We start from the raw sequence: 22,139 nt of genomic DNA, 5'->3' as shown, positions 1-22,139 counted from the left end.
TGATGTCCTGGAGGGTCATGTCTTAATCCCATCACCCTGGAGCTGAAGGTCTTTTCTTTTGTAGATATGCTGGGGACAGGGAACTGTTTTCTGCCTTTAAAACTTGTTTCTTCTTTTATCATACAGGGAAATATAATATTCTGCCTTTTTAATATTTCCTAAAATATTTCATTCTTCTGGGAGGGAAGAGGCTTCCCACATATTCCCATACAGAGTATGTGACTAACAGAGACATTCTTTTGCGGTTAAGAGTTGATTTAACAATAGAAGGTCAAATCCAAACACTGAAGAGTATTTGGTGAAAAGATCAGCAGAGACAAAAGTGAGGATGCTCCTGACATATTCTATATGAATTTATACTCTTACTCATCCACAAAACTTTATACAACCAAAATCTATTGCAAGTTATAGCTATAGTTTCACCTACTGTGGCAACAGGTAAATTAATCTGGGTGCAGTACTCTCTTGATTTTATGAAATGAAAATGAAAAAGATAATTCTGAAAACTATTTTCTTCAACATAAATGTTTATATCTAACAGGCTTAATATAGGAATTTCATTTTCTGTTCTCTTTCAACATATTTTAAATTAAAAGTATTTTAAAATTCCTATAGAGAACTAAGCAATTGTACAGGCTTACCTCCCACTCCCAAATCCCTCAAAACCTGCTATTTGCACATGAAATCATATAGGAACTTGACTTATCTGAGTACATTATTACCTGTCTTGGAGTAGCAGTGGTGGGCAAATGATGTACTGGAATAACTTGACATTTGCCATAATGGAACAGTCATAGTACAAGAACTTCTGATTGTCCATGCGTTAAATCAGTTTCTGAACTGGATGTATTTTCTTGTATATGGGAACATATTGGGTTTAATGGAAAATCTTGATTCCTTTAATTATTCTAAACATGGCAACCATAAGAATATAATTCTTGGCTACCAATATTTTCTTTTCATCCAGGTGCCCCTTCTGTATTAGCTGATTTAAGAGACTTCTTTTGAGAAATGCTCTTCTTACCAATACCCTACTTTCACCATAGCCACACAGAGTTCATGAATGTTGCGTTATCAGGGTTCTTACTTACATGAAATGCCACAATTCTGTGTATTTTATTCTATGCACGGTTTCCTTTCCTATGCACTAAGGCCTTCAGTTACAATAACAGGGAATGGTGTTAATAAGAAAACTGGTTTAGGTAGTATTTCTCGTTCATGAATATGTCACTGGAATCAGGATCATTTGAAACTTTTTTTAATTGCAGCAGAACAATTCAATCAGTCCATGGAATAAAAGAGACTTGTATTTATTTACAAATGTATTACATTTATTTATATAGTTTTTTAATAGTACTTGGGTTTAATATAGACATGAGTTTTCAAAAATATATGGGAACTGTCACTTCATTCTTCTAAGGTCTTGGATATAATTTTCCAGAATATGTGATATTTGGGTCATACGGTCATTTTAGTGCAGAAACCATTTTTATGCTTCATGCAGTGTGTCAGTTTTGTGTACGTGCTTGAATAGGCATAAGACAACTGACTGTTATGTGATTTTTTTGTTGAGAAGTAAACTTTGTCTCCAAAAATACTACTGCTACATGAGACAGCTGGTTTATTGCTTAACATGACTACACTGATGTTATTAATATAAGACATAAAAGATTTGAACCAGATATTTGCAATGAATTACAAATGCAACAGTTTTCTTCTTTTTTTAAAAAAATCTTTACAGTATAAATGGAAATTCCATTGGTTTATTTAAAGAGAGTTGTTCAAAAATAGTGCTTCTCTGTTATAGAGAAGAGTGAGATATACTCTTAGCGTCTTTTACAAAATACACGGAACATCACTTTTCTTTACTCAACTGGGAATTTACCCCTGAAGCCTGGCTTGAGCCTGAGAATTGAGCCTGAGAAAAGTTGCTCTTTTCATGACATATTGGGCCAGCTGACTACATTACATTACATATAGACAGAAGCCAATACCCTAGATATTTAAACACTCATTCGGATTTTTAGTAAATAAACTTTTTCAAACACTTATTCTCAAAATTTAAAAGAAATCAGTCCTACTGTACAATGATACTAAATGGATGCTATCTTAAGCTCTCAGAGAAAAAGATACAATGGTCTTTCTGCACTAATTAGTCTGTTCCCTGTGTTCACTTTCAGGTTCTCAAAATAAAATACAGTCTAATTTAAAAAAGAAATAGGTTTTCATTTCTGGTTCTCATAATGAATGTAGAATAGCAACATTTAGAATGGCAGTGGCACTTATATACCGCTTCACAATGCTTTGCAGCCCTCTCTAAGCAGTTTACAGAGTCAGCATATTTCCCCCAACAATTTGAGTCCTCATTTTACCAACCTTGGAAGGATGGAAGGCTGAGTTAACCCTTAGCCACTCAAAATCGAACTCCTGGCGTGAACAGTGAGTTAGCCTGCAGTATTGTATTTTAACTACTCCACCATCACATCTCTGAATAATATGTTCTTAAAAGAGATATAATGTTGTTCCATGGGCCAGGCATGTTTTTACTGAAAAGGAATCTAAGCAATGCTCATAGACCCAAGTCATAGTTGAGAAAGCTTAGGGATTTCAGGTATTTAAGGCTTAGCACTTCCTTGGTCCATTGCTTCTGATACTGAGGCTACAAGCAAATGGAAATAACAGAGTAAATTGTCTCAGTCCATTTGCAAACATCAAATTAATTCATAAGAATCTGTGTTCTGCTGAGATTGCCACCTAACGGGTATAGATTCACACATATATTTCCTTACAAGTAGCAAGATCTAAGCCAAGTTGACTAGTGCTCAAATGTCTCTTAATTATTTGAACCCAGCTTAAGTATAATGACCCCCTCATACAAGATGAAAGGGAGCATCTGAACTGATGATGGCAAAGCCATTGCTTCAGTCTTGAGGAAAAGTAACTGCTAGAAGTCATATGTGGCTATGAAATGAAAAGTGGTGCATTTTAATAGGAAACTTTCCCCAGGGGTCTCAAGCAAAGCTTTTTGTGGTTAGAAATATCGTCTTCACTTGTAAGTTAACATTTAAAAAGTAGCAAATATCTTTTTTAAGAAGGAGACTTAAATATTCCACTCCTTTCTCATTTCACTGACTGTTTCCCAGACTGTTTACACGGATAAAGTCTTGCATAGGAATGATGAATGCACTGAACTGTGCATAGCTGAATAGTAGCGAGTACAGGGAAAAAGGACAGTTGTGCCATTAGATCAAAATACCAAGAGGGATTAAAAAAAATCCTAACTCCTGCAGACTACATTGGAAGACCACCATATTATTAATAACTTAATTATTGTTCAGAAAAATAACCCCACTATACTAATTAGATTACACATTCCTAGATAAAATGACTAGATTATTAACAGCAGATAATTTCACAGAGAAGAGCATGAAATAAACTGGAACCTACTTTATAGGAATTATTAAAATTTCTTCTGTGAAAGTGGAGAGAACCACTGACAGAGAGCCCAGCTTGGTTTTGCACATGAAAATATATCTATAATGGGATTGCAGCTTTAATTAAATATTTGTTATCAATATTCCAAGATCTTTTGTTTCTTATTATGATGTTCAGATAAATTTTATCACTGTGAAATATCTGGGCTTCAACAACATACATTATTGTTTAAGTCTGTAGGTACTGACTTTAATTTGTTTCAACAAGGAGCTCTATAGAGAAGAAGTGATGCAATTCTGTTGAAAATTGGTTTTAAGAAATACTTTATGTCTACTTGAAACATCCTCATTTATTTGAGCTCTGTCATATGTTAAAAGTTAGAAAAATCCTACTGTATTTTTCAGAGTATAAAATGCACCTTCCCCCACCCCTAAAAGAGGGTGAAAATTTGGGTGCCTCTTTTACACTGAATGTAGCCCCACCCACTCACCGGCCTCAACCCTTTGGCCTCTGCCTCCCAACCATTTACCTCTTTGCAGCAAATGGGGGCTTGCAGAGGCTTTAATAAGCTATAGCAATCCCCGCAGCCTGAAACAGCTGATGATCGGGAGAAATTGAAAGTGAAACTTGCTGTTTGCTCCACCAGGCAAATTGCTGGGAGGCAGAGGCAGATTTTTTTTCTTGTACTAATCAGACTGTTTGCTGCAAGGAGGTAAGTCAACAATTATAAATGCCTATAGAATGTTCAAATTATTTTATTTTTTAAAGACTGCTTTATTATTATTCTAGACAACTTAACAAAATGAAGAAGCTTTTTAAAATAAATGCTTGATCTGAAGAGGCCCAGTGCTATTGTTTTAAAAAGTGCTATTATTTTAAATAGCAGAGAATAACTATACTTCCAGAAAGCACATCAATTTTAACAGCATCTGTACAAGTAGTCTGAAATATAACAGTACAAACAGTGTATATTGTTTCTACTGTTTGTTGCAAGGAGGCAAATTGCTGGGAGGCAGAGGCAGATGTTTTTCCCTTGTTTTCCTCCCCAAAATGTAGGTGTGTCTTATACTTCAGAGCGTCTTATACTCTGAAAAATACGGTACTTTCAGATTCTGCACATATACAGAAGCTTCCATTGACCTGGCAACTGCTAGAGACAATAAGAACATCTTGCAACGTTAAATGCATGCTTCACTCAAACATTTATGGAACAAAAGGTCCATCATAGTTCTATGATAGATCATAGAAAAATAGTGGAACGTTTTGGCAAAACATAGTCATTGAATAATTATAAGCAAAGAGATGGAGCACTGATTATCTACCCAAAATAGATAATCTACCATCTGTGTATACAAACACGGCACCTGAAAGACAACACCAGGCTAAAATGACTTACTGGTACAGCATCTGTTGATGGTACATGTGAAATAGAGATGTCCAACCAAGGCAAAATCTTTCCAGGATAGTCGCACGCATTGATTTTTAAAACGTTTCTTGCAGAGCTCAATACTATTGAGAAAATGTTCACTAGACATAACAGCAACATAAAAGATTTCAAGTGTTCCTTACCCCTGGGATGAGGTATTTCATCACAATTTCTTTGCCTTTCTCTCCCAATTTTTCATCTGGAAGTAGTTCATATTCTGCCTAGAAAAAAAGACGCAAAAAAGATAAATTGTGCTTCGTATTTTGCACATGCATAAATATGAATATTCATGTATTCCTATATTGTATATAAATATACTTTTTCCGTGGTTGTAAATAAAAACCGCATAACACAAAACATTGGTCCCCTCACATATACCCATAATAAAGGAACAGATCTGCATAGTGGTGTAAAACCTTTTACAAACCCCTGCATTTCTTTGCTCCTCATCATGCATAAATATGTATAGGAGGAAGGACCATAATAGCAATAAATATACCGTACTTTTCAATTGTTTTGAATTTAAATCCATGGCATCTCTATACAAAAAGGATCAGGCAGCTTGCACTACTAAAATCTATACCTGATGAGACATGCACTCTCAAAATACTCTTCAGCCTTAAAGGTCAACTGTCTGCTGAAATTTTGGAACAAACTTAGATGGACAGAAAAAAGCTAGAAATAAACACCCAAGTGGAATCACTCAAACTAGGCAGGATCCATATTAAAGGGTAACCAGTTTACCATATCCTATCTGCATATGTTCATTCATGCGTGCTAATGTGTTAATAATATGTTAATATTTAAATTAGTTAAAATAATGTAGTTTTGATATTTTCAGTCTAAACATGGTTATAATTCCATGGATGTGTGAAAAGGATTCTCAAAGATTAGAATCTCCCCAATAAATGCCAAGCCAATTACTTCTTACTAATGCCAGACAATGAACTTCGGCTCTGCAAAAATATACATTCAATGTGGTGTGACATAATATAATAAATCATATTTGATAATGAGTTGTTTTAAATGGCAAACTAGCACTTTTAGAAATCTAGTGCTTTTGTGGGTACAGATTTTCCCACCTATGAAAGATGTTACAGACCTATTTAAAAAAGGGCAGTTCACTATTGGAAGGCATCTTTTTTTGAAAAGGTGTCCAAAGTTTTATTTAAAAAGTACATGTAAAAAGAATAGCAGAAGTTTTGAAACTGTTCTTTAATTTACTATATTTCAAATAATTGATTTATTTCTATACACCTAAATGCAAATTTGACAACTTTGCCCTACAGAATCCATGCTGAATCATCTTTATGAGAATAATTTCAGCTTTTAGGAAACATGGTAGCACTTCTTATTAAATTTACCAATGATTGATTTGAATCTAGGACATGTTTAAGAGGAAAATATTCAGAAAAATGAAGATTTGTAAATATGGAGAAAATTGCTTTAAAACATTCCCCACCACCACTCTGGATCCACACATTCCTTTTCTATATCCCTTCCAAAACATTATTGATCTACAGGTCCATCCTTCAACTGGTGCCATCCAGATGTTCAGGACTTCAGAGTGGTGTCCAAATCAAACCACTCTGACACCAATTGAAGGATGGACAATGATGCAACCTCACAAATGCCACAATTAAGTATTAGCATCAGGATGTCTGATTCAGGTATGGAAATTGTGACATTTGTGTGATTATGTCTGTGTGAATGTGCTATTCTTTGTCTATCCTCCCAACAGACACATTTATTTCATCTTCCAGGCATTATTGATCTCAACAAACTTCTCAGGATTTATAATGTTCAAAAAGAGTTTTAAAGATTTTGGCTTTTCATCTTCATAAATTACATCTAGGGCACTCCACAGTTCATGAAATTAATGTAATTAATTAATGACATTCTAAGATCCTCACTGCTTTTTCAAAGAAGAAATACACACTTTGTGTTCAAATCTGAAGCTGTTTCTATCATCAGATCACATGGGAAGAAGGACAAAGAAACTGGGACAAACCTTCTGAAACTACCTCTTCAAAGTGATTTGATGAAAGGCATTTCATGTGCACTAATGCACACACTACTTCAAATATTTTACTTAGGTTTGTTAAAATGCGCAGCACTTCCAGAAATAAGTCAATATCGAAATGAAGACTACTGAAGTTAAAACAAGGATAGAGAAAACTCGAACTGCATTCTTCAAAATGAAAAAAAGGTCTTTCCTTCAAAATGAAAAAGATTAAAAATCAGGCTTGTCAGATGCTACATTTTTTTCTATCCTGCTCTATCCTATGGAGTAGGGAGTTAGTCTCTGACAAGATGCCACTTGAACAGACTAGAAGCATTTGAAATATGGATTTACAGGTGACTGTTACGTATAAGTTGGATTGACAAAATCAGAAATGAGGAGGTGATAAGCCAGCTGGGAAAACCAAGGGAAATCATCAAAACCATAAAAAAGTGAACGATAGAATATTTTGGACATGTGATGCGACACCCAGGAAAATACAGCATACTTCACTTAATGCTCCAAGGAAAGATTGAAGGCAAATGAGGTCCAGGCAGAAGGAGAGCATCATGGCTTCAAAATCTAAGGGATTGGCTTGGGCAAAAACTCAGCAGCACTTTTTCATGTGGCTGTTGATAAGAATAGGCTCACCAACATGATTGCCAACATCTGATGATGGATATGGCCCAAGAAGAATTGAAATGAAATTATTCCTCTTCCATCGACTGATTCAGGCTTACAAAAAATGCATCATGTGAAAAACATTCAGGAGAATTAGATTCCTGATTTTGCCAAAGAGAACTCTCATGACCACCTGAACAGTTGATGGTCTGCAAAATGTCCTTAGAATATCATATCCCCTTCATTTCAGACCATAAAAATGTTCTTGGTAGCAGAGTAAAACTGTTTCTATATTCCCCAGAGCATTTCAGTACATTGCAAATGACGTGCTCTTTTTTTTTTAACATGACCTCAAAAATAGACCTACGATGAACCAATCATTCTTATCATAATATTATCTCAGAATATTTTAGAAATCAGCAGTACAATTACATTTCCCTTATTAAATAGCCACTATGAAACAAACTTTCATACTGCAAGATAAGCATGCTTTAGATAAGAAACACACTGACTGTTAAAATAGACATGACTACAACCCTTCCATTCCTTTTAAATGCAAGAGGATGAAGCAATTAAATACCCATAAAGTCAGTACAAAGAGACTTGCAGCGTTCTTTCATAAAATTTCTTGTCCATTTAGATTTTATCAGGCCACAGGTCATGTTCCTCTTCAAAGCACCAATAGACAAGAATGTTTATAGCATCTTAATGATGCTTTTTCTATCATCCCACCATTATCACCCTTTGGAAACTATTTCGGAGATTAAAAATCATATGCATAAAAGAGCTATTTTTTAAAAAAAAACTTAGAAAATCTGGAGTCTTATCTTCAACCGACACAATTCATGAATGCTGCAAAGAGAGAATAGCACATGGCAAGGAGGCAGAAGTCCTGCTGATATACAAACTATTTTTAATCTGAGGAGGACATATTTCTACTTTATTTTCTAAGCATTTCTATACACAGAGGCAGAAGAACAATCCTTGACATGTTTTTATGACTTAATCCAACACAATTCTTGTCCTAACCATTATGGCTCAGTGTGTTTCCCTTTGCCACATTTTATATTTATTTATCCCTTGAAAAGATATATTTGTTTAGAAAAACGATTAGTTTCATCTAAGAATTGCTTAATTATTATTATCTATTTTGGATGTTTCAATTCCGCCTTTATTTTTTTTATAAATAACCCAAATAACGCAGACACATCTTCTTCCTCCTCCTATTTTCTCCACAACAATATACACAAGACACACCAGGCACAACAAGACACACAAGGCACACCTTCCTCCTCTTCCTATTTTCTCCACAACAACAACCCTGTGAGATGTGTGGGCTGAGAAAGTCACACACCTGGCGTGGAACTAATTAATCATAGAAATGATACTGGTTCACAAAAGGAGCGTACATGCACCTTCTGCGCATGCACAGAAAGTCGCGTATTATGTCGGGGCGGTGGGCAGAGCCTCCCACAGCCGCTGATACCAGTTAACCCGAACCGGAGAGAACCAGCTGAATACTACCTCTGGTGGAGACCCTTTGAGAGCTGCATGCAACAAAATTTCATTTTAATGTATGATGATTAGCATACATCAAAGTGACAATAAAGTTATTCTAAGGCTAAATCTAGGTCTATAAAAGAACAAATTCAGAAACCTGGTAAAGTGCATTTGCTCAGATATTTTGTAGTCTTAACAGCAGAAATTTGGCAGACCCCATCAAAATTCCTCCTCAGGTTCAACCCATTTTGGTTGGGGAACTCCCATGACATGTAATATAACTCTGCTTTATTGTCTTTTCTTCCAGATGATTAAAAAACAACAACATAACAACCCATAAGGGTTTATGTTATATAAGCTGGCTTCAAAAGATTGTTTCATGTGGCTTATCGCTCAATACCCAGAGGTTTTATAAAGAAATAAAAGCTATCCCGGAACAACCAAAATAGAAAGATTCTGCAATAGTCCTCTTCCCCAATTCCTTCCAAAGCAGAAGTATTTCATTAAAAAAAATTGGGGCGGCGGGGGGGGGGGAGGACCTGATAAAATGTTCTTTACCCAACTGCAGTAAATATTGTTCTTTTTGAGTCAGTCACCGGGACCAGAGTTTTAATTTTCCACTGCCATTTGATGCCTTCACTGTGATGTTTCATAGTGCCACAGTGTCATTTTGAGAGAGTTCATGCTCTAACACAGTGTTCATGTGTATATATTAGTGTGAACCAGGGATGGGTTCCTGCCAGTTCTAACCTCTTCTATAGAAGAGATTCCACAAATCTACTGTGCCGTTTAGAACCGGTTCCAGCTCCCTCCCCCCACCTGTCCGCACATCATCAAGATGAAGAGCGAGAGGAGGAATTCTGGGAGTTGAAGTCCACAAGTCTTAAAGCTGTCAAGTTTGAATACCCCTGGTGTTTTTTCTAAAGGGGTAGGGGTACAAGGGTCTTGTAACTTGACAGCTTTAAAACTTGCGTGCTTCAATGCCAGAGTTCCTGAGCCAACATGACTGGAGGAGGAATTCTGGGAGTTGAAGTCCACAAGTCTTAAAGCTTTCAAGTTTGAACACCCCTGGGGTTTTTTTTTCCTAAAGGGTTAGGGGTGCAAGGGTCTTGTAATTTGACAGCTTTAAGACTTGCGTGCTTCAAATGCCAGAGTTTCTGAGCCAACATTTTGGTTGCTAAGCAAGAGCGTTGTTAAGTGAGTTTCACCACATTTTACAAGTTGGCCACGCCCACCCAGTCACATGGCTGGCAAGCTATTCCCACAAAGTAGGCCACACCTACAGAAGAATATGAAACCCACCACTTGTGTGCATTTATGTTACTTTGTAACTCATAAACATAAAAGATATTCTAGAACACTTGGATTTCTTGACAATGTCCTTCCTATCCAAGTCCACCTGTGACTACTTTTTCTGAGGCTGGTTCAGATTCACCAGGTTTTGCCACCTATCACGAGAACATGACAATGCTCTTATTTAAATCTAGGGTCAGACTACCTTCAACTTATGCTATGGTTCCCATATCTCAAACCAGAATAATGCAATAATGAAAACAACTAAACAAAAAAAAGGTTACTCAAATTGATTAGAGGAGCTTCTCTATACAGAAAGACGATAACTGATACTTAGTTTGGAGTAAAGTAGGAGATGTTAACGAGGCACATGGAAAATATGGCAGAGGATATCTTACAAAGTTGTACATTTGTATTTCTATAGTCAGTACATTAACTATGGCATTTTCATCTCTCAGATACCGCAATGCTTACAATTTTAGATGACTTTAATAAGGGGTGGATAAATAGACAGAAGATTGGGCTATCACTACTGGGAGTCACATACTGTCTCCTGAACACAGCATATACTGAATAGCAGCTGCTAGGAAGAACAATGGAAGAGGACACATCTGCTTGGCTGCTGGGTGACACAGATTTTCCTGACAGTTAGAACAATTAATCAGTGGTAGAGCAGGGCTCTTCTTATATGATCTAGAATTCGAAAAGCTTTTTGATGTCTTTGGGATGTTAACTTTATCTTTGACATGTATAGATCTACATACAAGTAGTCTTTTACTTAAGAGCACAATTCCATTGCTAAAGCAATGTGGTTGATTTTACTTTTTTGCCATGGTGTTAAGCTAATCATTGCAGTTGTTATGTATGCATTAAGTACATCCAGCTTGCACCATTGACTGACTGCTGGAAACTGGCTGGTAACATTGCATATACATGCCGGTTGCCAAGTGCCTGAATTTGGTCATGTGATACTGGGGAAATGCTATGACGGTTGTAAGTTAGGACTGGTTGAAGTCACTTTTTTTCAATGCTGTTGTCACTTTGGTCTCTAAATAAATTGTTGTAAGCCAAGGACTACCTGGAGTTCCATGTAAGTGGGAACCAAGAACAGTGAACTTAGCCTTTTTATTTTTAGATAACCCCATTTCACCATTATAACCATCTTTATCAAATATATACAGTCTAGGATTTAGGGAATTTTCAGGACCTAAAATGGAGAGACTTCCAATAGACAAGAGACTGCTTGGCAGGTAAATGTAATATATCAGTAGTACAGCAAAAGGAGTTGTCCATGTAATGATTTATGGGAGGATATAATGGCCTTCTGTCTGTCTGTGTAATGGCAATATTAGTACTCACAATAAAATGAAGGAATAGTGATGTTTATATTGTGCTGTATCCAAGTTCTCAACAGGTTTCACATACACCAGTGTTTCTGAATTGTGCAACTTTAAGATAGGTGGACTTCAACTCCCAGAATTCTCCAGCCAGCAAGCTGGGGAATTCTGGGAGTTGAAGTCCATCCATCTTAAAGTTGTCACGTTTGAGAAACATTGGCATACACTATTTCAGGAATCCAACAAACTGCAAAGCATTTACTTTTAAGAGAGTGGCTCAGCTAAATAGACTGAGTCTTGCCTAAGGCTACCAACAAAATTCACGGAACAGCTAATCAATCGAGGATTTCTGGTTTGTACTCTCTGATTCCTCCATTTATTTGCTACTCTGTTTAGTGGTGTAGTTTACTCCAAGACTGAGTGTACATAGAACCAAAGCTTTAATCACTATTCCACAGGTAATGCTATATAGGTATACTTTAGCCAAATTATCCAGAGTTATTTGACAACATTATCACTCAGTGACCAGCCACTCAGTGACCATACATTACAGAAAATGTATTTTTTTTGCTTAAAATGCTTTTAAGCAAATGCTTAATAGTTGCTTTTCAATTGCTTTTGAATTCTGCTGAATTATTTTGATTTGCTTTTTCTACTATACATGCTATAATTGTAAATTTCTAAGGTGTAAGTTTAACATCTTAGCAACATTAGGATGGATACTTATTTATAAAACTAAATTTTTGACCACAGGGGATGGTCAAAAGAATAAAATGGTGGAGGAAGAAAGAAGCTGACGTCGCAACGGTACGATGTGCGACCTCGGAGCTCCGAGATTGTAATCGACACTTTGCCCCTGGACGGTCCATCTGGACCTAAACCATCCCGAAGAGATGGTGACAGGGAAGAGTACATCTTGCTGATATCAGGGACATCGCAAAGTCCCTGATTGATCCAAGACAATCTCTTCTAGCCGGTGACAAAAAGCACAGCCTCAAACTGCTGAAGTCGGGACAGCTCTGCAACGGGAGGAAAAGCGGAAAGAGAAAGTGTGTCCATTTGGTGAGGAAATCTTATTTTTATAAAAGACTGCCCAAAAAAGATGGAAATTAAATTAAACTGGTAAAGAAAGTGCGAAACTAAGCATTATTGGACAGTGTTATCTTTTTTTTAATTTTATTTTTTTCTATCGATGGAAGTTTTGTGAACATTTTTTACTTTTTAAAGTGAAAGTTTTGGATTTTCTTCTTCTATTTCTTTTTTTACCGATGGATTAAATCTTTTCCTTTATTTTTACAATACTGGTTGGGATGGATTTTTTCTTTTTATATTGTTTCATTTAAGAACTTTGTTTCTTCTAAGTCTGAAACATAAAGAAGATTTAAAAGGTATATAAAGAGTAGTAATCTTAGAGGGAAAAGAAATTACACTGCCACTTGGAGGTTGAAACCTGGAAACATTGTTTTTTCTTTTTCTCCTTTGATCATTTTGACTTTGCACTTCAAAGGTTTCAGCTTGTTTATAGAGAAGAGCATGGGTTGTTTAGGCAGGTGCTCTCTGGATGTTTCTTGCTAGCTGGAAAGAAGTGAAATCAAAGATTTGTCTTTAAACTAGAGTGGCAGTGTTTATTAATTGGAAGGATGGCACGACTTCAAAAAGAAACCATAACATTACAACAGATTATGTCTGGAATTCAAAAATTATTAGAAACAACAGAGAGAATTGAGAAGAGATTGGAAAATATTGAAAATATAAACTTTAATGTGGTAAAACCTGATGGAAAAATGAAAGATATTCAGCAAATGGAAAAAGTGGAGTCTGGAGTCCTAAAAACCCAGGGGAAAAATGAACAAAGAGGCAAGATAACCGTGGATATTGACAGTGGACTGAGTGTGGTTGGAGATGGAAAGAATGGAACAAGGAAAGGGAAGATAAATGGAAAGATGCTTTACTACAGATTTCAAGGTATAGAAGAAGAAGAAAGAGAAGAATGGATGGACTTAAGGAGGAAATTTTGACAAAAACACTACTGATAACCAAAGATAAACTGATTAAAGAAGCTGATGGAGGGTGTCAAGATTTTACAAGTTATGTAACAAGCAACAAGTTGCAAAGAGAAGTCCAAACGAATTTGATTAAGAAAATAACCAGAAGACTAATTCCACAAATGGCAAAAGAAATAGGTCTACACTATTACTGGAAAGACACAGGTTGAGATATGAAAATTAATAATAAAACACTAGTTAAATTTAGTTAAAATTAGAGCATTATATTAAAAATGTAGTGATAATGATAAAGTTAGGTAAATAATTGATAATGATAACAATGTATACATATGTATTGGTTTGATAAGAGGAAATTTGGTATAAATTTTAAATGGTGAAAAAAGGGGAAAAAGTAAGTTAAACTTAGTCAAACTATTGTTAAACAAATGACTGAGAATGATAATAATGTAATAATTTGTATTGACATGATAAAAGGGAAATTGGATATAAATTGTAAACAATGATTAAGAAAAGAGGTCTAAAATTTGTTAAAATTAGAGCATTATGTTAAAAATGTAGTGTTAATGGATAAAGTTAGATAAATATTTGATAATCATAACAATGTATATATATGTATTGGTTTGATAAGAGGAAATTTGGTAAAAAAAATTAAAGCGTGGAAAAAAGGGGGGAAAGTTAAACTTAGTCAAACTATTGTTAAATAAATGACTGATAATGATAATAATATAATAATTTGTATTGACAGGATAAAAGGGAAATTGGATATAAATTGTAAACAATGATTAAGAAAAGAGGTTTAAAATTTTTGTTATTAAGCATAATTAATTTTTATTTTGAATACGTTATAAAGTTATAATATGGTTGGATGATATTGAAAATAGATAAGGGAATGCCACTATGTGGTTTTGTTTTAAATTTTGGAATGTTTGTTATAAAGGGACGTTAAAACAACTATACTCATATGAAGGATAAGGTATGATGATAGCAATATATATATAAATATATGTGGCATAAAATATATAACTTGATATGAATCATAGGTAATGACTGTGGAAGGGATGCACGAAAGTTCTTTGTAACCAATTGACATACTTTCTACAATTTGTAATGGAAGATGATTTTGTTTGTGTTTATTGAAAAAATAAAAAAATATATAATAAAATAATAAAATGGTGGTCACAACAGTGCAATCAAGTCTGAAATAGTATGTGGTTTCCTGCCTGAACAGGGGGTTGGACTAGAAGACCTCTAAGGTCCCTTTCAACACTGTCATTCTGCTATATTCTACTGTTATTCTACTGTTAAGGCTGCCCTCTGCTTTTTTTTCAGGACACCTGAAGCCATTCCTGATATAACTATTTATAAAGTAACATATTTATTAATTATTATGCCATCGATCTGACTCTTACAGTGACTCTGGGCAGCTTACAATATAATAAAAAGATAGCACAAAATGATTACAATTGATTAAATAAGAAACATTTTTAAAAACCTCCAAAAGAATGGACACTACAGGGTTGCTCACTTTCTCTCTACCCCATCAGTCACGCCCAGTCTAGAAGCCTCTATTGGGGGGCCTCAGGACAGCTGGAAGAACCACATTTTTAACACCTCCAGAAGGCCAAGAGTGTTACCTCATCATATATTCCAGATGGCAGGAGCCACAGTAGAAAAAAGCTTTTCTCCTGAACCCCTTCAGCAGAAACTCTTTGCCAGGTGGGATCGAAAGTAGACCTCTGCTGCTGGAGTAAGAGGGACAGGCAAGTCCCATTAGGACGAGCTGGCTCCTCAGTTGTATATTGAGCATGGAGGAAATCAAATCAATAAGTGCAATATATACAGGTAGTCCTCGACTTACAACAGTTCATTTAGTGACTGTTCAAAGTTACAACAGCACTGAAAATAGCGATTTATGACCATTTTTCACACTTAGGACCATTGCAGTATCCCAATGGTGATGTGATTCATTCAGATGCTTGACAGCTGACTCACATTTTTGATGGTTGCAGGGTTCAAGAGCCGTTTTGCAACCTCCTGAAAAGCAAAGTCAATGGAGAACCCAGGTTCATTTAACAACCAGTTACTAATTTAACAACTGCAGTGATTCACTTAACAAATTTCCACTTAGCAAACAAACACTTAGCAACATGATAGCTGACTCACATTTTGGGCTCAATTGTGACTGTAAATTGAGGACTACCTGTATGTACACTGCTCATATATATTCAGACACAAGTAAACGTGAAAACAGAAACACACATATACACAAGCCAGGAGATAAAGAAGAAAGTTTAAGAGTGAAACTACAAAAGTTATGGAGGTACATTCTGTGAAAGAACAAAAAAAAAATGAAGGAAATCTTTGTACCTGCACAGAGAGGCCCAGGAAATACAGTAAACTCTTGAAGCATTAAGAAAAACTAACTTACCACTGAATCAAGAAACTTAATACAGCATTCCAGCTCCAGGCGAGTCTCGCAGAACTGCCGAAAGAGAAAACTTCCTATTGGTTGCTTGTCACATAAACTGTAGTAATCTCTCTCTGGAGGAAATAAGAAGAGAGGGAAGGAAAGTGAATCACTAGCGTGCTTTTTTACATCTGGTTCAGTTTGGGGAGGCTGGGTGTATGATTTAATTTTTTTTAACCTTAAAAAAAAAATTAAACCAGTTATGAATGCTGCAAATATAAAAAAAACTTATAAAGTTATGGTATAGAAATCAGTCAGTTTTTCCAGAGATCACGCCCTGGTTGCAGAGAAATTAGTATGGGATTTAATGAAACACATTGCAAGAATTTTGATTTTACTTTATTTTATGCCATTAAAGGAAAAGGAGAAATGCATTGTTAGAAGTGTGTGGATGAAAACTTTCTGACTATCTCAGGAGGGTTTCCAGTAGTCAGAAAACTTCAGACCTTTACAGCTACTTGCAACAGTACAATGCATTATGCCTTCTAAATGCTTTCCCACCCTCTGCAAATGTGCGTAGTACAGTTAGTCCTTGACTTATAACAGTTCATTTAGTGACCATTCAAAGTTACAATGGCACTGAATAAAGTGACTTATGACCATTTTTTCACAGTTACAAACGTTTGCAGCATCTCCATGGTCATGTGATCTAAATTCAGATGCTTGGCAAATGGCTCATATTTATGACGGTAGCTGTGAACCTGGAATCATGTGATCATGATTTGCGAACTTTTGACAAGCAAAGTCAATGGGGAAACCAGATGGGTTTACTAACTTAACAACTTCAGTGATTTGCTTAATAACTCTGCCAAGAAATGGCCCAAAATGGGGCAAAACTCACTTAACAAATGTCTCACTTAACAACCAAAATTTGGGGCTCAATTGTGGTCGTAATTCGAGGACACCCTGTACCTGATATCCCACCAACTGTGCTTTATTGCTACTGAGATGCTGCAACAGAATAGAACTAAATAAGCAATATTATAACTGCTGTGATATTATATATATGTAATATAATATATGCTGGTTTTGTTGTATTCGGGTCTTTTCCCGTGTAAGGTTGAGATTGTCTTTGCAACGTTTCGGCAGGATCACACCTGCCATCTTGTGATCCTGCCGAAACGTTGCAAAGACAATCTCAACCTTACACGGGAAAAGACCCGAATACAACAAAACCAGCATACCTACACCCGTGAAAATCTACGAAAACAAATATTATATATATATTTTGCTCTCATCAGCTAGCCATACCCTTACTGGGATATATGTTTTAAGTATTTTGTGGGCTGAAACTGGAGTATAGAAAGTGCAGCAACAATGGTCTATAGCAGTGTTTTTCAACCACTGTTCCGCGGCACACTAGTGTGCCGCGAGATGTTGCCTGGTGTGCCGTGGGAAAATCTTGAATCTTGAAGGGAAGAGGGAAGAGGGAAGCCACTGGGGAAACTACGAATCCCAGCATGCCGCGGCCTCCCCCCCCCAGCCTGCCTGGCCGTCTTGGCACAGGGGAGCGATCCAGCAGCAGCGGGGAGAGGGGGGCGTCAGGGCGGCGGGAGGGGCAGGGAGGGACTGCGGCCAAGCGCCTCCGCCTTTTTGCCCGGGCAAGAGGCTTGCGGGGCTGACGACGGGAGGCGGGATCCGGAGGCTGGGCTGCCACCACCCCGGGAGCTCCGGTAAGCCGAGGCAGGCCCGCGACCGCACCTGAGGACACCTTCGCTGTGGGCTGGAGCGCCCCGCGGGGGCTGGGGGCGGCGCTGCTCCATGGTGGTGGAGGGAGCCAGCGGCGGTCGAGCAGCCCGGAGCCCCCGCCGGAGCTGGGCGGCCGATAAGCAGGTGAGCCCAGCGCCAGGCAAACCGCCCCCCCCCACGCGCCCAGGTAACTGTCCCTGGCCGCCCCCCCTGTTTTGTCAATCTCGGGGAAGGTGGAGGGAGCAGCAGTCGCGGACCCGAGAAGGTCCCACAACCTGTCTCGGGAGCGCGCCTCCGCGGGGTTGGCGTAAACGTAAAGCCTCTTTCTTCTGCAGCCGGGGCGGGGAGGCCCCCGGCTGGGCAAAGGGCAAACGGAGGAGGAAGCCGATTCTTTTGTAGGGACCGCAGCGCCGGGAGCAACGCCTTTCCCTGCACCTTCAGAAGATTCCCGGGGCAAAGAGTTGGCTGGGAGGATGCACCCCCAAGAGCCCGGACCGCCCCCCAGGCAGGGCTGAGAAGCAGGGTTTCGGCTTGAGCTGTTGCTAACCTCTAAGCCCAAGTATGAGTGGGGATCAAAAGAAAGCAAAGATGGTTATATATAGTCAATATAGGCACAGAGTTAAATTTTTTAACATTTTCTAATGGTGGTGTGCCTCGTGATTTTTTTCACGAAACAAGTGTGCCTTTGCCCAAAAAAGGTTGAAAAACACTGGTCTATAGCAGGGATCGGCAACCTTAAACACTCAAAGAGCCATTTGTTTCCCACAGAAAACATCAGAAGCCACAAAGGTCCTAACTGGAAGCCCCCTGTTCAATTCTGGAGCTGACAGGAAGTTCAATTCCCCCACCATAGAGTCTCCTCCTAGCGTGGTGTACTTTTTCCTCTACCTGACATAACCGAAAGCCCTATCAATTGTGGAGACAACTGGAAAACACTCCCCTTGCCATAGTGTCTTCTCCTGGTGCACTGTGCTTCCCCCCCCCCCCCCCCGGAAGCTCCTCTCAAAATTGTGACGTCGACTGGTGACGGAGCTGCAGCAGAGGGAGGAAAGAGCCACATGTGGCTCCAGAGCTGTAGTTTGCTGACTCCTGGTCTATAGCAATGGTTCTCAACCTGTGGTCCGCGGACTCCTGGGGGTCATGATGTCATCTCAGGGAATCTACAAAGGTTTGAAGATATGATTTAAATCTTAATTTAAGTCTTGGGTGGGTGTATCTGTGGGCCACAAAAGATATTTAAAGGAAGGAGGATCTGTGGTGAAAAAGGGTTGAGAACCACTGGTCTATGGGATTTAGAACACAGTTCCAGATGTCCTGGGAAAACTGGATGCAGGAGCGAAAAAACAGTGTATCATCAAAACACTGATGAAAGACTTGTACAACTTGACATCTGCTGCTGAAGCATCTGGACTGCAATAACAGAATACTCCAGTCGGCATTGTTCTATTTTGATAGCAAGAACCCTTCACTTCTACTATACCAGTGATCACTAACCTTTTTGTTGCCATGTGCTGAAAGCGTGTGCGTGCATGCCCACACCCATAATGCAATGCATGTGCTGCACCTCCTCTGCACTCCCCCTGCCCCTGCACATTTCCCCCTCCTATATGTGTGTGTGCAGAAGAGACCTGGAAATCAGCTGGCTGGCGGGAGGTGCACACATGCACAGTGGAGCTGAGCTGGGATGATGGCTCAGGTGCCCGCAAAGAGGACTGCGTGTGCCACCTGTGGCATATATGCCATACAGATACTATACCATGCCTTTTTTTTTAAAAAAAAAAAGTGCTGTAGCGTTTTTAAAAAGTATCCTGAATTTCTTCATATTCAAAGGGGCTCCTGCTAACTGTAATGACAGCAAGCCTGAAATTAGGCATATTAAAAATAATTTGAGATAAATGCAAAAACGGGCGTTCTAAATAATCAAATCCTTGGCAACATTAATTTATCAGAACAGAATGAACTCGGTGGCAATTTTATTTTTACAAATCTATAATTCCTGCTGTCTTTTAAGAAGCACAAAATGATTTCTAAGTTCTTGTGCTTAAAAGGAAGGTAAAATGAAGTAAATACAACGGTCCATAGTTCTGGGATGGTGTATATCAGGCCCATGACTAATCTGCTGGAAAATACATGCTTAAGAAGTAAGCATGCAGAGAATTGCTCCAAAGGCACTTCACATTTTAAGTATGAATGAGAGATATTCCTGATGCTTAGAAATATATTTTTATTCCTCATCTTTTTTGAAGGGCCATTTGAAAAACTGAAAAGGACTTCACGTACAAAGTACTTGAGACAGGAAATGAGGTTTGAATTTGATGCATTAGCAAGTTTCAATATTAATCTTGAAAATACTTTGGTATCATTATAACAAATAAGAATAGCATGTTATTTCAAAATAATTATGTGAAGACATAGAATGAAATTTTAAAAAAAAGATATGTCAAAACGGGACAAATTACCATGTTGGCAGAATTTCTTTGATTAAAGTCAATGTTTTTTTTTTATTGTCCAAATTTTATTGATTTTACAAATTTTACAGGGAAAAGGGTTAAAAGGTTATAGAACATTTTGACAGCTACATCGTGTGGGGGGGAGCAGCCCCCCCAAGTCTCACAACTTTTACAAACAAGAATAGAAAAAGTCAATGTTTTAAGTATAAGAGTATAAGACGCACCAAGATTTTGAAGAGGCAAATTTAAAAAAAAATATTTTTTTTGCACTCTGCAGACCTCCCCAAAATGGCCCATTTTTAACGAAAACGTCCCCATTTTTTTTCCAAAAAAAGGGCATTAATAGTCTTTAGAGTGCTTCTGGGAGGGGGGGGCAAAATGAACAAAAATGGCCTATTTTCTCAAAAATGGGCCTGTTTTTTGTTTAAAAAAGGGCATGCATAGCCTTTAGGAGGCTTGTAGAGTGCTCCTGAGGGGTGGGGGTGGGTGGGGCAAAAATGAGCAAAAATGGCCTATTTTTCATTATTATTTTTTTTGTCAAAAAAGAGGGCATGAATAGACTTTAGGAAGCTTATAGAGTGCTCCTGAAAGCTGGGGAGGGCAAAATTGAGCAAAAAACGGCCCATTTTTCACTCATTTCTGCCCTCCCCAGTCCCCAAGAGCATTCTATAAGCCTCCTAAAGGCTGTGCATGGCCATTTTGGTGAAGGGGCAGGGTTTTGGGAGGCAAAAACTACTGTAATCAGTATATAAGATGCACCCAGATTTCCAGCCTCTTTTTTGAGGGAAAAAGGTGTGTCTTATACTCCGAAAAATGTGGTACATCATTATTTTTGTTCCAGACAATATTTATCTTGAAAATTGAGGTACTATTTAAACAATGTCAGAAGATATATCTAAATTTGTATGGAGGGCGGAAGAATTTGAGTTACCATATTTTTCGCACTATAAGACGCTCCAAACCATAAGATGCACCTAACTCTTGGGGAGGAAAACAAGAAGAAAAAATAGGCCTCTGCCTCCCAGCAGTTTGCCTCCTTGCAGCAAACAGCAAACAGCCTGGTCAGCTTCAGCACAGTCTGATTTATTTTGCCACCGCAGCCGATTGCTGCCGCCTAGGGGCCAAAAATGGGACACACAGAGGCCGAAAAAGTGACCTGCAGGGACCAAAAATGGGATGCACAAAGGCCAAAAATGGGTCACACGGAGGCCCAAAATGGAAGACGAGGAGGCCAAAAAGGATGCACGGAGGCTGAAAATGGAGCATGTGGAGGATGAAAATGGGACACATAGAGGCGGCGACAGGCATTGGCAGCAATGAACGGCGACAATCCCCGCAGTCTGGAACAGCTGATCAGCAGTGTTCTGGGAGGCTGATCCAACCGCCAATCAGCTGCTTGTGCTAAACCAGACTGTGCTGAAGCTGACCAGGCTGCTTGCTACAAGGAGACAAATTGCTGGAAGGCAGAGCCTGAAGGGTGGGGGTGACAGGTGGGTGGGGCTTCAGCAATATCCCCGCTATAAGACACACAAACATTTCCACCCAATTTGGGGGGGGGGGAGTGCCTCTTATAGGCCAAAAATATGGTAAATATAAGGTGCAACAAGATGCAAAGGAATATGAAGGAAGGAAGATGTTAAGGAATAGAAGGTTATTGATTCTAGAAGGCCATAATTTGAGATTTGGATGGCATCGATACCTATGGAATGATAAAGCTAAGGTGAATATGGTTTAAAAATCATTATTGGACAGGCTATATTTAAGAATGTGGAATAAATACAAATTTAGGTTTTTGCCTGAAAACGACTTTGTAGCTTTCAGCCCAGGAAGCATTTTATAGATGACAAATGACAAGTAAGTATAAATTGTTAACTTACCATGATGTACTAGAATTTTCTTAAAGGATTGTAAAA

At 38.1% G+C, this 22,139-nt stretch overlaps 1 protein-coding gene across 2 annotated transcripts in view; it reads right to left on the bottom strand.

The window, feature by feature from the left end:
* GRK5 (G protein-coupled receptor kinase 5) overlaps positions 1-22,139 on the bottom strand; it is a 175,751-nt gene that overhangs the window by 57,548 nt on the left and 96,064 nt on the right. For both annotated transcript variants that reach the window (XM_081955663.1, XM_081955662.1), the window contains 2 exons: positions 16,049-16,161; positions 5,005-5,082 (listed from right to left, as the gene is read on the bottom strand). In XM_081955663.1, coding sequence (XP_081811789.1) covers positions 5,005-5,082; positions 16,049-16,161 — 191 coding nt within the window. The remainder of the gene's footprint in view (positions 1-5,004; positions 5,083-16,048; positions 16,162-22,139) is intronic.

This window comes from Natrix helvetica (assembly GCF_964273705.1).
Source record: "Natrix helvetica genome assembly, chromosome: 5".
Classification (NCBI taxonomy): domain Eukaryota; kingdom Metazoa; phylum Chordata; class Lepidosauria; order Squamata; family Natricidae; genus Natrix; species Natrix helvetica.
This window is presented reverse-complemented; position numbering and strand designations above follow the sequence as displayed.